The sequence below is a fragment of the Esox lucius genome, chromosome 14 (assembly GCF_011004845.1).
Source record: "Esox lucius isolate fEsoLuc1 chromosome 14, fEsoLuc1.pri, whole genome shotgun sequence".
In the NCBI taxonomy this organism is placed as follows: Eukaryota; Metazoa; Chordata; class Actinopteri; order Esociformes; family Esocidae; genus Esox; species Esox lucius.
In genome coordinates, this window is record NC_047582.1 from 11,427,695 (window position 1) to 11,443,585 (window position 15,891).

The 15,891-nt window shown below is 41.9% G+C and overlaps 1 protein-coding gene across 4 annotated transcripts; it reads left to right on the forward strand.

The window, feature by feature from the left end:
• The first annotated feature begins 323 nt into the window (after positions 1–323).
• Positions 324–10,639, forward strand: smad4a (SMAD family member 4a). 4 transcript variants are annotated; one of them, XM_034296884.1, is made up of 12 exons: positions 326–620; positions 1,095–1,450; positions 1,595–1,769; positions 1,872–1,901; positions 2,004–2,210; positions 2,498–2,635; positions 4,856–4,963; positions 5,076–5,126; positions 5,260–5,443; positions 6,016–6,184; positions 8,069–8,207; positions 8,394–10,639. In XM_034296884.1, exons 2-12 carry the CDS (start codon positions 1,211–1,213, stop codon positions 8,603–8,605), a joined length of 1,653 nt encoding a protein of 550 aa, XP_034152775.1. In that variant the 5' UTR covers positions 326–620; positions 1,095–1,210; the 3' UTR covers positions 8,606–10,639. The 4 variants fall into 4 exon arrangements, with proteins under 4 accessions (XP_019908943.1, XP_034152775.1, XP_034152777.1 ...); XM_034296885.1 differs by lacking the exon at positions 326–620 and adding an exon at positions 630–942; XM_020053384.3 differs by lacking the exons at positions 8,069–8,207; positions 8,394–10,639 and adding an exon at positions 7,547–8,056 and having other exon boundaries at positions 324–620.
• The last annotated feature ends 5,252 nt before the right edge of the window (positions 10,640–15,891 follow it).

Below are 15,891 nucleotides of genomic sequence, written 5' to 3' on the forward strand. Positions count from 1 at the left end.
TACAGATTTACATACATGGTTGTTTGAGATGTGGTACAAAAAATAATAATACACTCACCATCTCCATTATATTGAGTTCATGAGGACATCGTCGCATCTGCAACCTGAAAGAGCTATTATATTCAAACAAGCCGAAGCCACGGAGGACATGAGAGTGCATATAATGCTTGTTATCTATAATTCCTATCTCATAGATTTCTGATATTGCGATGGGAAACGTCTACATTAATTTGTCGGCCCACTTGGAATGTCATCAATCACTTATCAACCAGCACCACTCAGCTGGACCTACTGACTCATAAAACAAACATGCGCCCCCTGCTGACTTGCACTGGAGCACCTATGCACTGTGGTGTGGCGAGGGCGTTGCAGGGGGAGAGCCAATTGTTTATTTTCGTAGCTTTAGCGTTGTTTACGAGTGCTATATTGCGACCATGTTTGTTTTGTTTAGCCACTGGCACAATTGAAAGACGTCAAAGACGATCGTGTAGTATCCCATAATCCAGTATTGGCTCGAACTTCGACTCAAATAACACTTGTTTTTGTCGGCTAGCAAGCTAACTAGCGCGTACAGTAGCTAGCGACTTGCTAATCTGCTGTGTCAATAACTAGAGACTCGGGTAAGCAATTTATGAAATGTTCAGTAAGCAAGTTATCACTTTAGTTAGCCATATTAACCGTTCGGTTTTCCATTATAAATTAGTATAATCTATTAATTTTTATTTGCCCAACCATATTGACTATCACAACGTAACTAATCGCACTCGGCACATCCGACTTAAGGTTTTATTTACGTTCGTCAAGCTAGCTTAGCAGGCAAGTCTCTAACTTAATTTAGTAACGAATACTGATGGTTAGTAAACGTGTGCCATACATATGTACAGTATACTAGATAACCAGCTGGTTAACGCTAGGACTTTAACATTGGAGGCACGTTACTTAGTAAGTCAGTTTTTTTCGAACTAAATGTTGTGCTAACGTTTGTATGCTAAACATACTGGCATTGTTTATTTGCTTAATAGGTAGCTAACCTAGTTAATAGTAGTAGTACATCAATACGGTAACGCTCTGTTTTGTCTCCCGCATCTTTACAGTGAACGGGACACGTCCTATCCCTCTCCCCGGTAAAAGGCTTTATGAATATATCCTGAACTAGATTGAAGGACGCCACGTTTAGGTTGATCTCCTGAGAAATACACCGTTAAGCAAGATGTCGATAACAAACACCCCCACAAGCAACGACGCTTGTCTAAGCATCGTCCACAGCCTGATGTGCCACAGACAAGGCGGGGAGAGTGAGACCTTTGCTAAGCGAGCCATCGAAAGCCTTGTCAAGAAACTGAAAGAGAAGAAAGACGAGCTAGATTCTCTCATCACAGCCATCACCACCAACGGAGCTCACCCCTCCAAATGTGTCACCATACAGCGAACCCTGGATGGTCGCCTGCAGGTAGTTGGGTGGCAGGGTCCTTCAGTAGTTGGGTGGCAGGGTCATTCACAAGGGCATTTTAATTTATGTTGCAGCAGGACACAGTTTTGTATTCAGGTGACTGCTCCGCCGCCTTCAAAATCCTGTCTTCTTCTGTGTTCTCAGGTTGCAGGGCGCAAAGGCTTCCCCCATGTTATCTATGCCAGACTGTGGAGGTGGCCTGACCTGCACAAGAATGAACTGAAGCATGTTAAATATTGCCAGTTTGCCTTTGACTTGAAAGCTGACAATGTGTGCGTTAACCCGTACCACTACGAGAGGGTGGTGTCTCCAGGAATTGGTTTGTGGGATTTTTGTCCTCTCTCGAAATACAGGTGTTTAGTCCTTCTGTCTTTACCTTTTAAGTTGCATCTCATTTGAGTCCCTCTACTTCTTTTCACAGACCTCTCAGGACTGACTCTTTCAAGCTCAGGTAAGCTCTTGCTGTGTACTAGTAATAAGCATATCACTGTGAAGGATTAAGTTGTGGTTCCTGTAAAAAGCATTGACCCATAACCTTTCCTGGTCCAACCAGGCACTCTCATGGTCAAAGATGAGTATGAATTTGAGAACCAGCCATCTCACTCTGGTGCGGATGGCCACCACCAGACCATCCAGCACCAGCCCTCCAGACCAGGGGGTCCCCAGGAGTCGTTCAACAGCCAGACACTGCTCCCTCCGCCCGAGGGCAGCAGCTCAGCCTCCACCTCTGCCTTCTCCAGCCTCGCTGCTGGAGCCTCCAGTGAGACACAGCACTTACTCTCCTTATGTTGCCTTTAGGTTTTGTCGTGAATATCCTCCTGACATAAATACAGGACACAGTGGTTCCCACATACCCCGACTCAAGGTCATGCTGAGAAGCTTCTGTTATTTTCTCCAGAGGTGTCATTCCTGATCACTGCTGTTTGTGTGTCTCTGTATTGTGGTTTGTGTGTGTGTGTGTGTGTGTTTGTTTGTTTTTGGGTGTGTGCACGCATGTATGTTTTCCTTACCCACCCACCCTGGCCCACCTTGCTCCTGTCCCTCTAGCCCAGTCCAGTAGTCTTCTGTCAGGGAGCCATAGCATTGAAGGGCTACCGCAGCTTTCCTCAGGGCCAGGCCTAGCACAGGGCCAGACTTCACAGCAGAACGGCTTCCCCCTGGCACAGAGCGCCACATACCATCACAGTAAGCACCCCACTCAGCCTTCCACGTTTCATTCAATACCAGACTTATGGTAAATTCCATTTGTGTCCTGAATTGACTGAATAATGATGGAATTTACCCCAACCCTGTCAAATACCATTGAAGTAGGCAGGGCTAACACATTTTGACCATTTCCCCCAGAGTCAATACATCATATAGGATGTTTGGTCACATTTAGTCATTTTTGTCTGTTGCAAAAGAATGTAAAAATGTAAATTAAAATCTCAATATATGTATGGTTGCTACTTCCACTTCCTTATGGATTTTAAATATTTTTTGATTAGTCTGATTTAAGTTAATAGTGTCACTTCAGATAAATTTAATTTTGCTATATCACTGTATAAACTGCACATGCGCCAATATTTATCGACCAATCAAGCTAGCATGAAATTTTAATTGCATGTTGTGCAATTCCTATCACCCTGAAATAATTCACTCATTGGACTAGAACATTGGACTAGTACACAAATTGATTGCTGTCGTTCTGTCCCTGAGCAAGACTGCTAACCCGAATTGCTCCCAGGTTGTTACTGTATTTGCATGTTCTTGGCACACTTACCTGGTCAAATATAACACGTTTTACCTGTTGCTAAAATTAATATCTGTAGGCAGCCATTTATCAGCTCTTACACCTTTGGGGAAATGTTTATGGTAAATGGCCAATAGAAAACAAATAACCCATAGCTTTAAAAAAAATATATAAAAAAATAGATTTAGTTTTCAATTCAGTAATAGTTTGACCCTAACATTCTTGTGTGGTATTAATGCCCGATAAATAAGACAATGCAACACCCTAGTCTTTTCTTGACATCTAGAAAAGGACTGCCGAGTTGTAAGTCCTGCTACTGACAGGCACATAGGACAAAAACATGATTCTAAACCAAAGATACTAGTCTGTTTGAAACAATACCTTTTGTGTAATTGCAAATAATTTAAAATGTAATCATCAATGAAGTGGTAAAATGGATTTATACAGACATGGCCAAAATGATTGGCACCCTTGCACTGAAACTCAACAACAAAAAGTTTAAATTGATCAAAGTATTTGGTTTACACAATTGTTCTTAGGGGCTCCTTCAATTCTTCACTGTTTATATTACGGAACTGTTGTTTTTGAATCCGAACCTTATATATGATTTCAGATCAGAAAACAAACTGAAATTGACAAACTTTCTGACACCCTGGACTTTATATTTGGTAGCACTGCCTTTGGCCAAAAATAACTGTAATCAAGGGCTTCCTATAGCTGTTGATAAGTGTCCTGCATCTCTGTATTGGCAGTTTGCTCCAGTTCTCCTCGATTTGAAGGGTGCCTCCCAACTGTTGTTTTCATATTTTCCTACATGTTTTCAATAGGATTTCAATCTTTACTTTTTGCTGGCCACTTCAGAACAGTGAGAATCCATTCTTGGGTGCTTGTGTTTTGGGTCATTGTCCTGTTGGAAAACCCACAAACTTTGACAGAGACCCTGCTTTCTGGCGCTGGGTTTGATATTGTGCTCCAAAATGTCTTGGTATTCTCCATAATTCCATTGAATAGGCACTCATCTGCCTAAAAATAAAGTGAGCTCTTGCACTGCCTATGGCACTAACAATGGAAATTACCTACACTTAAAACAATTACAGGTAGCACTCACATTCATCCGACCTGTCTATACCATAGCCATCAAACGCCCTCTAAATTATGGCTCTGTGGCTGTTTACTTGAGCCCTGTTATTACATTCTCAGAACATGTATGGTTCTGAAAATAAATGTTGTCAAAACTTTTCAGGGTCACCGCATTGCCTTTTCAGGGTCACCGCATTGCCTTTTCAGCCTCCCCGCATTGCCTTTTCAGCAGGTTCCTTCATCTGTGGTCGTTTCTAGAATTCTTCCCGCCCCTGGGATGGCTGCTCTTTGTTATAGTTTATTATGGACGCTGTGGTCCAAAGGTTTTTAGACAGCGATGCCTTTGTTGTTCAGGCTCTATTGAAAATACACAAGGTCTGATGTACAAGTGCAGACTATCAGCTTTAATTGATTTTGTTGCTATTTTACCTTTATTTTAGCAGCGGGATGGTCAGCTGAGACCTAAGTCTCTTTACAATTGGGCTCTGTTTTACAAAAACATGGATACACCAACTCACTTGTAACTGTGTTGCTCAAAGCTATACATTTTCTTTCTCTAGTCACACATTAAAGGGTGATCGTTCTGCTTTCAGATGCCACTTCAGGCTGGCCCAGAAATGGGAGCTTCACCCCTTCTGTGCCTCACCACCCCAACGGGCACCTGCAGCACCACCAGCCCATGCCCCACACGCCGCACTACTGTGAGTGGCTACGTGGTCGTCGTCACCCCCCCCAAACAGTCTCTAAACCGTACTCTTTTGGCCGGGGGCAGGACTCCAGACGGCGCCCTATTAACTTGACCTTCTCTTTCAGGGCTCTCGCACAATGAGATTGCATTCCAGCCCCCCATCTCCAATCACCCTGGTGAGTCTGTGCGGCGGGTCACTTGGGGAGCTCTGGACAGCGTCCTTCTCCGTGTCATCCAGTTGATGTTTAATGGATGCGGGCCGAGACCTGGGACATGTGATTTGATGCTGGTGCCTTTGTCCCTTTCCAGCGCCTGACTACTGGTGCTCCATCGCCTACTTTGAGATGGACGTTCAGGTGGGGGAGACGTTTAAAGTCCCGGCCAGTTGCCCTACCGTGACGGTTGACGGGTACGTGGATCCTTCCGGAGGGGACCGCTTCTGCCTGGGTCAGCTAAGCAACGTCCACCGGACAGAGGCCATCGAGAGAGCCAGGTACTCTGATTAGGTGTTGGTCGGCAGGATAATGAATGATCTTCTTTCTAAATGAAATGCTAAGCCGAGCACCTGACACTCTAGAGTTTTCTGTCATATTAAGACCTAATGGGGAGCAACCGCGACTGTCTACAATTTGATCATAAATCGCTTGACGTAGTTGTTGGGCTGTGTCTCCATACACACAACTGTCACTTTGAGAGAGTGGGGTTGGGATTGTGTGAGTGCTGCGTCACTGGTTTATATCCCACTCGATTGTGGTACAAAGTGGTTGTACTAAGTGTGACAGTTGCAGGTTTTAAAGATCTCCTCCAAATTCGGCTTGTGGGCTTACTGCAGTTGAATTAGGAAAGGCGGCACTTGCACAAGTTCGTCCCTGTTCTCCCTAAGTGAGAGAATTTCATGCATAGAGAGACAACAATTACCTCAAGTAATATATGAACTTAGACACATTTTACATATTTCTTTATTTCTGTTTGAAGTCATCTTTGATAGCGAAATAGTAAAAAAAAAAAATAGATATATAATTCTCATCTTTCTGCTCCTTTGGTGGTTCCCTTCTGGCCCTCTAGGCTCCACATTGGTAAAGGGGTACAGCTGGAGTGTAAAGGGGAAGGAGACGTGTGGGTGCGTTGCCTCAGCGATCATGCAGTGTTTGTGCAGAGTTACTACCTGGATCGGGAGGCAGGGCGGGCCCCTGGTGACGCAGTGCACAAAATCTACCCCAGTGCTTACATCAAGGTGAGACGGTTCAAATGGAAGATCACATGGTGATCACAGCCAAATAGAGAGATTTTCAGATGGTCCTGAAAGGAGGTTACCGTGGTAACGGACTGATGGCAGCCACGCTCCTGTAGGAGAATGTTTTCCACTGCCTTTTGACAGCTTGAATCTGACTGATGTTGCTAGCAGTTGCAGGTTGAACTCAAACTGACATTAAAAGCCCTCCACGCACGTGAGCAAAACTGTGTAAATGCCCCAGACACACTCACTTCAGGAGAGTTTTGGATTAAGGTATGTCAGCCTGGGAAGAATTTTTTCAACACACCACTCCTGTACTACTGGCTCTAAGATACAGTACAGTGTGCACATCGTTGCTGCCATTGCTGTGCATGGTTGAAATGGTACAGCCATTAAAGAAAATGTGGGAATTACTTAAAAAACATTGATAGTATACTTGTTTTGTGCTATCAATCACAACCTGCTTATACACATACTTGACTTTAGAGGAGTTTTATGTCTCGAAAGAGCCAGGGGAAACACTTGCACTGTATAGAGCCCTGTGTAATTGTAGTTTTTGACATGCGAGCTCCGTCGAGTAGATTCAAGTTATTTTCATTTTATATTCTGGCTACATGTGCAGTTGTGAAGAGGGCTCTTTAATCAACCTCAGATTAAATTAACCCTACGCAGTATAAGGCTGGACGTTAAAACCAGATGTTTTGCTAGTTGTTTTGCAGGCCCGTCCTTAACCCTCCTGTTAGCCAGTTGTTTTGCAGGCCCGTCCTTAACCCTCCTGTTAGCCAGTTGATTTGCAGTCCTTAACCCTCCTTGTTGGCCGGTTGTTTTTCAGGGCCGTCCTTAACTCTCCCTCTTAGCCAAATGTTTTGCAGGCCTGTTCTTAACTCTCCCTGTTAGCCAGATGTTTTACAGTCCTTAACCCTCCTTCTTAGCCAGATGTTTTGCAGTCCTTAACCCTCCCTGTTAGCCAGATGTTTTGCAGTCCTTAACCCTCCCTGTTAGCCAGATGTTTTGCAGTCCTTAACCCTCCCTGTTAGCCAGATGTTTTGCAGGCCCGTTCTTAACCCTCACTGTTAGCCAGATGTTTTGCAGGCCCGTTCTTAACCCTCCCTGTTAGCCGTTTTTTTTGCAGGCCCGTCCTTAACCCACCGATGATTGGTGTTAGTGTATTTACGCAATGTCACGGGGGGAAATCAAAACACTATACTAAATCAATTTAATGATAGTTTTTGATGTGCAAGCTCAGTTGGGTAGATTAAAGTCATGTTTTTATTTGATTTTCAGGCTGCATGTGCAATTATGTGAAGAGCGCTCTTTAATCAACCTCAGATTTAATTAACCCTCCCTGTTGTGACCTTGCAGGTGTTTGACCTGCGCCAGTGGTTAACGTCAGTTGGTTTTGTGTTTCCGTCCCTCCCAGGTGTTTGACCTGCACCAGTGGTTAACGTCAGTTGGTTTTGTGTTTCCGTCCCTCCCAGGTGTTTGACCTGCACCAGTGGTTAACGTCAGTTGGTTTTGTGTTTCCGTCCCTCCCAGGTGTTTGACCTGTGCCAGTGGTTAACGTCAGTTGGTTTTGTGTTCCTGTCCCTCCCAGGTGTTTGACCTGCACCAGTGGTTAACGTCAGTTGGTTTTGTGTTCCTGTCCCTCCCAGGTGTTTGACCTGCACCAGTGGTTAACGTCAGTTGGTTTTGTGTTCCTGTCCCTCCCAGGTGTTTGACCTGCACCAGTGGTTAACGTCAGTTGGTTTTGTGTTCCTGTCCCTCCCAGGTGTTTGATCTGCACCAGTGGTTAACGTCAGTTGGTTTTGTGTTCCTGTCCCTCCCAGGTGTTTGACCTGCACCAGTGGTTAACGTCAGTTGGTTTTGTGTTCCTGTCCCTCCCAGGTGTTTGACCTGCGCCAGTGTCACCGGCAGATGCAGCAGCAGGCTGCCACGGCCCAGGCAGCGGCGGCGGCCCAGGCGGCAGCGGTGGCTGGGAACATCCCCGGGCCCGGCTCCGTGGGAGGCATCGCCCCCGCCATCAGTGAGTCTCACTTCACACTCTCCGTCAGTCCCTCGCACCTCAACACTGTACCGCTCAGGGTAGCGACCCCATGCGCCCTTTAGGTCGCTCTGGGTCTGAGCACCTGCTAAATGACTGAACTGTGAGTCTGTCACTGTAGTCCTACGCTACTAGCACTGAGCCGAGTCTCAAATTCCCTCCCTCCAGGTTTGTCTGCGGCTGCAGGTATAGGAGTGGACGACCTCCGCCGGCTGTGTATCCTGCGAATGAGCTTTGTGAAGGGCTGGGGTCCCGACTACCCCCGGCAGAGCATCAAGGAGACGCCGTGCTGGATCGAGATACACCTGCACCGGGCCCTTCAGCTGCTAGATGAGGTGCTGCACACCATGCCGATTGCCGACCCCCAGCCTCTGGACTGAGTCACACCAACACCACCACACTACCTGTCCCCGGTCCTCTGTGCTCGGACACGCGACTTTAACAGTCACCGGTAACTTGCATCGCTGCACGTGCTGGACGGAGCGGGCCAGCTCATCTTTACTGTCAGGCCGCTATCTGCCCGCACTGAATGGGATGGGAGAACAGGGGAATGAACATGGTTTGTGTTCTCTGCCCGTTGGCATCGCAGACAGGTAGACAGGGTTCCCTCTCCGAAGATACCAGCCCATGAGTCAGTCTTCAGGATTCAGTAACGACTCATGGACACTTTTCTTTCTCTGCTCTAGTCATACATCTGTGTCTATAACTTCCAAATCATTGACCTTTGAGGCCCTTTCATTTTTGTTTATACTGTATTTTTGAGCGGTTTTAATGATTGTGGTGGGCTCAATTCTAAATTGGGTTCAGAATAGCTCATTAAATCTAATTAAATTCTTGTGTTTGAACAAGACACACCCCACAGGATGTATTTGTAAATTACATTCAAAGGAACTATTTATTCTACATATCACCTTACAGATATGTATGGTTTACAATACCGTGCACTGGAAGGTTAAAACATGTCATCTTTAAATGTAATTATCCTAAAACAGGTGTGTAAATGTATTATTGGCTTGGAAAAATTCTAAGGGGGCTTAAATAGCCCTGTGTGATGGGGTTCCTCAAAGTATTAGATAAAACAGACAGCAGTATAGGAGGAAACAATGCAACATCTCATGACATGTTCTTGATGATCATTCAGTTATTACACTATTTTAAAATACTATGTGTATTTCTTGCATTAATAAGTGAACATACAATAGTTTTCAATTTATTGACTTTTGTGTCTTAGTTGAATTGGTTCAAATTTTATTATTTAATATTCAATTAAAATTTTTCATCCTGTGGGATGTGCGTTCACATAGTTTTGTTTTTAGCAGGCGCTCCATCCAGAGAGAGACTTGGTGCCATTAAAATTAAATTGAAATTCATGATAGACCCCAGCCCTTTTAATGTTATGTTTTCTTAGATTACATACTAGCTTAATTTAGCACTTTATTGGTTTGCTTTTCATGTGCTTGTTGTTGGTATGTTGTCATGTTGTCAGTATATTACATGACTTTACCTATGCGGTGTGAGGGGGGTTTCCACATACATTCATATTTTAAATAAGTATATGTGTGTCTCAGAATATTCATCTTTTGTAGTGATTTGTGAGATTCAGGCCACACCAACTGCAAGGTGGTGTTAATTTCACTGACAATAACTTCTTCAAATGCCTCATTGTCTGGACAGATGGTGTTCATTTCAGTTTTGGTTTTCTTTGCATTTCCACTTTTTCATATTTCTGTAATATGACTGATGAATTGCCTTGTGGTAACATTCCTTGGAGATATTGAAGGAAAGGCGAGGAAGTCGGAAGCCATAATGATACCAAATGGACCCATACTAAAGTTGGAAACCGGTGAGAGCACAATGTCTGTCAGTATTATGTGAAACTTGTAAATACATGTTTTGATGACCAGATTCTACATTTTAATCTCCAAATTATGACAGAATTTTGTTTTCAGATGTTTTATTGCAAAGCTTAACATTTCTAATAAAAATTAGAGAATGTGAATGTCATTAGAAGTGCATATGTAATTTATGTAACAAATCATCAACCAGCTCTTTTAACTTGGATATTTGTTCATTGCGGATTGAAATTGTCCAAGTTGGTGAGACATAGCATTGCCTTACCCAAAACATCTGAATCAATGCATTTCAGAGAACCTACAACATAAATTGCTGAGGTTTCATTCATGGTTCTCAATGTCATTGACACTCCTAGAATGAACACCAGCTGGTCGGGGGCGTTTCTAGAACCCAAGTACAAATTTGGACAAAGTGCAAAGCAGTAGAGCAGTGTTTTTCACAGACTGACATTTGCCACAAGGGAGAGGAGTTCAGAAAAATCCCATGTAGCTTTGTTTTTAATGTAGTCTTTGTTAATTGTATCAGTGCATGGGGTTGATTAAACAGTTATATCAACCTGGTCTCAGGGGTAGATATAACATTGTGTAAATCTAAAATGTTATGAATTAATTTACAAAACATAATATGTATTTGCAATTCCTACAGGTTTCAGTAATGTGAATCTTGTCCCTGCTCAGTACATTAGTGTGGAACAACACATTTGAAGTTGGCCCTGTTTTATTTGTCCTTTTTGTTCCTCTGTCCATGGATTTGAGTTGAAAACCATTGGAGATAGTTTTTCTCCCTTCCATGACATTAGGAAGGGAGATTTTATAATCTTGTCTTCTATTTTCCACAATACCGTTTATTTAGAACTCTGGAAGCTGTTCTAGAAAACTATAACCAGACTAGACTATTTTCAAGACTAGCTAGTGGTTTGTGCCTTGCAGTCCAGTCTCTGTAGTTCTGCTTTTGAAGTATTCCGATGGTAGTGCATGAGCCGTCCACACCAACCTTTAATGTTCCCGAGCTCCATTGCTAAGGGATGGCATGGGCCTAGTGGTTGGAGCATCTGACCGGTAACCAAATTCCAGCATTAAAAAAAAAAGGTATTTTATTCCTACGCAAGCAGTTAATCGAATTGCTCCCCGGTACTGGCTGAAAATGGAAATGTTTTAAGTCCACTTAGTAACTGGTGACATAGGGTTAGAAAAGGAATCTTACATATGCTGTGCGTTGCTTTTAATGATGTTCCAAACTTTTGTTTTTGGTAAGTTTTGAGAAACAAAAAAACTTTACTTAACCATGGCCAAGGCTGCAACAGTCAATACATTACACAGTTGAAAGACACAATGAAACAACACAACATGATGCAGCTTAAAGAAAGCATTTACCCTCCACTTTAACAGATTTTTTTAACCAAAGTCTTAAAAAAAATTCTAACAGATTTACTTTATTTACTTTGGTCATTTTGCCGTCAGACACCAGTAGCTGGTTCCAAAGGTAAACGAAAAGCCTAGAATCAAGCCTCGACATTAATATCTCTCTTATTCTTGCACAAATTGTGCTTGAACACACCTAACAAGAAAAATGTCAAGCCAGTTGTCACAATTTAGATTGCCTGAAACTTTTGTAATTTCTAAATGGGGAATATCATGATTATTTACATAAATCCAGTAGCCGTTTCTTCCCTGCAAACTGTAATCATGAGCCCACATAAACACTTCTAACCCAACATGTGTCTGGTATGCACTTGAATTAAAGGGTAAATAAACAAAAAAATATATTCTTCCAAGTCCTAAATAGCACTCAATTGATGTGGTTTAAAGGTCTGGGAAACTTGTCTGATAGCTCTGCCTTCTCAGACAGTTAATTCGATGGCACTGGTATCCTCATTAATATGAACAAAATGTTGATGTCACACATGGTTGCACCTGTCAAAACTACATGGTAACAATGTTAAGAAGCCTTTTCATCAGGTTAGAGCTGCACTAGCACCCACTGCACATTAAATGTTAGTATATTTGTCATTTTGTATAGCTGACTAACTAGCTTTGAGATTTGCATGAACTATACTTAATACATAATACATTTAGGAAGCTAGAAATCCCAGAATGAATTACCTGAAGAACTTGTAGCAACATGTTGATAGGTGCCTTAAGCATTTGCATGGACCTATACCATCCAATGATGTCGTTTTCCCATTCAAATATCCTTATTTTGAAAAGGTATAATCAGAAAATAAAAGAAAGATCATTTATTTTTATAGTTTATATAGTGTCTAACTTCCAGGCATTTCTTTGCAATGTCAGTGTGGGAGAAGGGGGTAAATTTGCTCTCGCTAATTAAGGGGACACCAAGGTTAATTGTAGCATACGTTGTCTTTTAGCAACCAATTTTGGTTGATGATACTTTCAGTGGCTCTATTTTTAGCATGCATTTCCTAAACATTATGAAGAGCTAAATAATCAATATGTGAAATTTAAATATGAACACATTCTGTAAGCTAGACTTATGGTGGCAATCTGAAATGATTCACTTGAATTGGACACTGTTCTGATCTCGGTCTTGGACACAACACCAGTGCTCATTCTTTACCATAATTTATGATTACAGCCTTATTTTGCTTGATCCTAGCATGAATATTACCCATAAAGGCAGGGATCCCAAGTGTGCCACCCACTGCTTTTAGCCTTTTATCTTCTGGATTCTTCTTCAATGAAAGAGAGAAACATTCATTAAATTACTTATTTTCAACAAGAAAAGTTTATTCATTTAAAGACAAGCCACAGATTTTAAGAAAACAACACTAATAAGCTAGCCTGAGCTCAAGTCTGAAATATTCAGAAAACAAAACTACATGTGTCCTTAATAGTTCCTATATTTTCATCATTACGACACACTAAATGTTAATATATGCCTTTATAAATATAAAAGTTCCCCAGTTTTCCTCATCTTTTATGTAAAATACACAATACAAATCACCCTACACTTATTGGTTTGCTCTTGCCAATTTAAGAAGATATAATATACTAAGAGGTAACTTCAAACACATAAAGAAAGTCACATGATATATGTATATAAATACAATACATTATCCAAAAAGAGAAATCACAAAGTACTTTTGCCAACAGATCAGATGAAATAAAACCCCAAACTCTAAACAGAACAAAACATTTTTCAGAGATGGTAAATAAATATCATTTCTTCCCATTTTGCCTATATTTACATCTTGGTTACGTCTGGGGTGTTTTCAACTAAAAGGTTCCCAGAAATCCACTGCCAAATGCTTGTGCTTGCATTAGAGCGTGCTACAACGGGCCACAACTCACTAGACTGTCAAATGGCACTTCAAATAGATCAGGAAAATATTTCAATCAAACTGAATAAAGCAAACATACAGCAATAATTTAATATCATACAACAAATGGAAATGATCATGAAAGTACAGTGTTGCTATTGGCAAATATCCCAGTCCAGTTGTATTCCAATCTTTGTTAGTTTAGTAATAACATCTGTAGTAGTTCTCTCCCAATGCTCTGTCCAACAGCAACTCTATGGAGGAAGCCCCACCCAGTATAAACCGTCAAGTGGGGCCACTGGCCAATAACAGGTGGCCAGTAGTCATCGTTTAGATGAAAGGTCAGGACCAAGGGTAGAACTGTACAGTCTCACGGGCCTACATCCTCATCTTCACGTGAACAGACATTTTCACCTCCCTCTACCATAGGAATGAGAGCCTATATCTGGAACCGCTGAGTCAGACCAGAGGTGTAGGCCCATCTGTCTCTGTGAAATCAAAAGGCACTGGAGTCTCTTGTGGATCAGTGAAGCTGCCATTCTCACCCCTCCCAACTGACAGTTTGAGAGTAGTTGATATGTTCTGTAGTCGTTGCTGGATCTAACCTTTTAGGTTAGACATGGACTCAATTATCAAAGAACTAAAAACAGGAAAGGCCCTATTGTCTTCCAACAGATGGCGTCATTCTAACGAGATTCTAAACTTAAATACTTTTCTTTGTGAATTATTATTTATGATTAGAACCTAATTTTTTGTTGACAGCATTGACTCAAGTCCAGTTTTATAACAGGCAGGTTTGATGAGGTTGAAGAGTGAATATAGCATTTACTGCCTGGCACATATTCCAACGGAAACAAAAAAAAGTAGACAAACCAATAGATTCTAGCAGCACAAATAAAATGCATGCAAGACCAAAAAAAAAGCACTTTCAAGATTCTAAAGCACATCTGTAAGCTGTTTGCACTCCAGGCACAAATGAATACACAATTCATCTTAACATCTTCAGTATTTTCACAACAAAAAGGTCAAGGTTTAAAGTTCAAGAGCCATCTCTAACAGCATGTTAGGTGATAGTACAGTCAGGTTGTGTAAGATTGTTATGTGTGTAAATGTAAACAAATGCCCAAAGCCTTCAATTACCTGTAAGCAAGGTGAATAACCTTTTCTATGTAAAAAGTGAATGCACTTTAGCTTCAATGAAAACTAGTAAAAGGCAATAGCAGTAGAATGATCCTCTTTCCAAGTAAACCCCACAAGCATGATCTAAGCACCATGTACATCGAAGGATAAATGTAGTTTATCAAATCCACAATCCTGTGAAAACAAATTAATGTCCTTTTGCGGGTACATTTTGTTTCTCAGTTGAAAAATTCCTCAGAATTAATTTCATTTTCAAGACTAGTTTAAGCATGGATACGTGTGCATAACGGAAGAATAACTTCTAATATAGTGAAACAGAATCACAATAAATAACAATAAATTAAATCTAGGCAAAGCATTGGTGCAGACAGTTCTCAAGATGAATAAAAAAACTAAGTCATTTCAGTAGTATCAACAAGATTCTTCCATTTCAATGCATTTTGCCTGTATGTTCTCCGTGTCCTAAAAGCTATCCATAGTTCAAGTTCAAAATGAGTATCCAGTGTTGTCAGAAGCTGATGCCCGCGCCCCTTGCCCTATTCACAGTCAACCAATCACAGAAGAGCTACCAAAGAAGCAACCACAGATGACAGATCAACCACAAGAAATCAAATCAAAATGAATACATATTGAATTATTCTTATATATATATATTTTTAAAAATGAGAAAATATCTACTTTTGGTCCGCTTTACAAATATGCACTTGAGAACGGATAGAATAAGGGATTATGATTTTTGTGGTCTTAAAACTGAACGGGTTGAAGAGAGAATTCATATTTTGCCGTGTGTTGTGAGGGACAAGTAGTAAGGTGTGTGGGTTAGCGTGTTGTGTTGGAGCAGTAGTAAGGTGTGTGGGTTAGCGTGTTGTGTTGGAGTAGTAGTAAGGTGTGTGGGTTAGCGTGTTGTGTTGGAGTAGAATAAGGTGTGTGGGTTAGCGTGTTGTGTTGGAGTAGAATAAGGTGTGTGGGTTAGCGTGTTGTGTTGGAGTAGAATAAGGTGTGTGGGTTAGCGTGTTGTGTTGGAGTAGAATAAGGTGTGTGGTTTAGCGTGTTGTGTTGGAGTAGTAGTAAGGTGTGTGGTTTAGCGTGTTGTGTTGGAGTAGTAGTAGTAAGGTGTGTGGGTGAGTGTGTTGGAGTAGTAGTAAGGTGTGTGGGTGAGTGTGTTGGAGTAGTAGTAAGGTGTGTGGGTGAGTGTGTTGGAGTAGTAGTAAGGTATGTAGGTTAGTGACTGTCAAAGGCCTGGCACTGCTGGTGAGGTAGGGTGACTAGTAGGTGTGCGCCAACATGCTCAGACTAATTTATCCTCACAACACTGGTACACACACAATCAACCATCATCATCTCAATCAAGTCAAGCCCCCCCCCCCCACCCCCCTCCCCCAAACACACACA

Excerpts from the sequence above, each read along its gene's own strand:
- smad4a (XM_034296884.1), top strand. The coding sequence starts at position 1,211 with ATGTCGATAACAAACACCCCCACAAGCAACGACGCTTGTCTAAGCATC. Across the intron at positions 2,211-2,497 it reads CCTCGCTGCTGGAGCCTCCA|CCCAGTCCAGTAGTCTTCTG; the intron begins GTGAGACACAGC and ends CTGTCCCTCTAG. Across the intron at positions 6,185-8,068 it reads ACCCCAGTGCTTACATCAAG|GTGTTTGACCTGCGCCAGTG; the intron begins GTGAGACGGTTC and ends TGTCCCTCCCAG.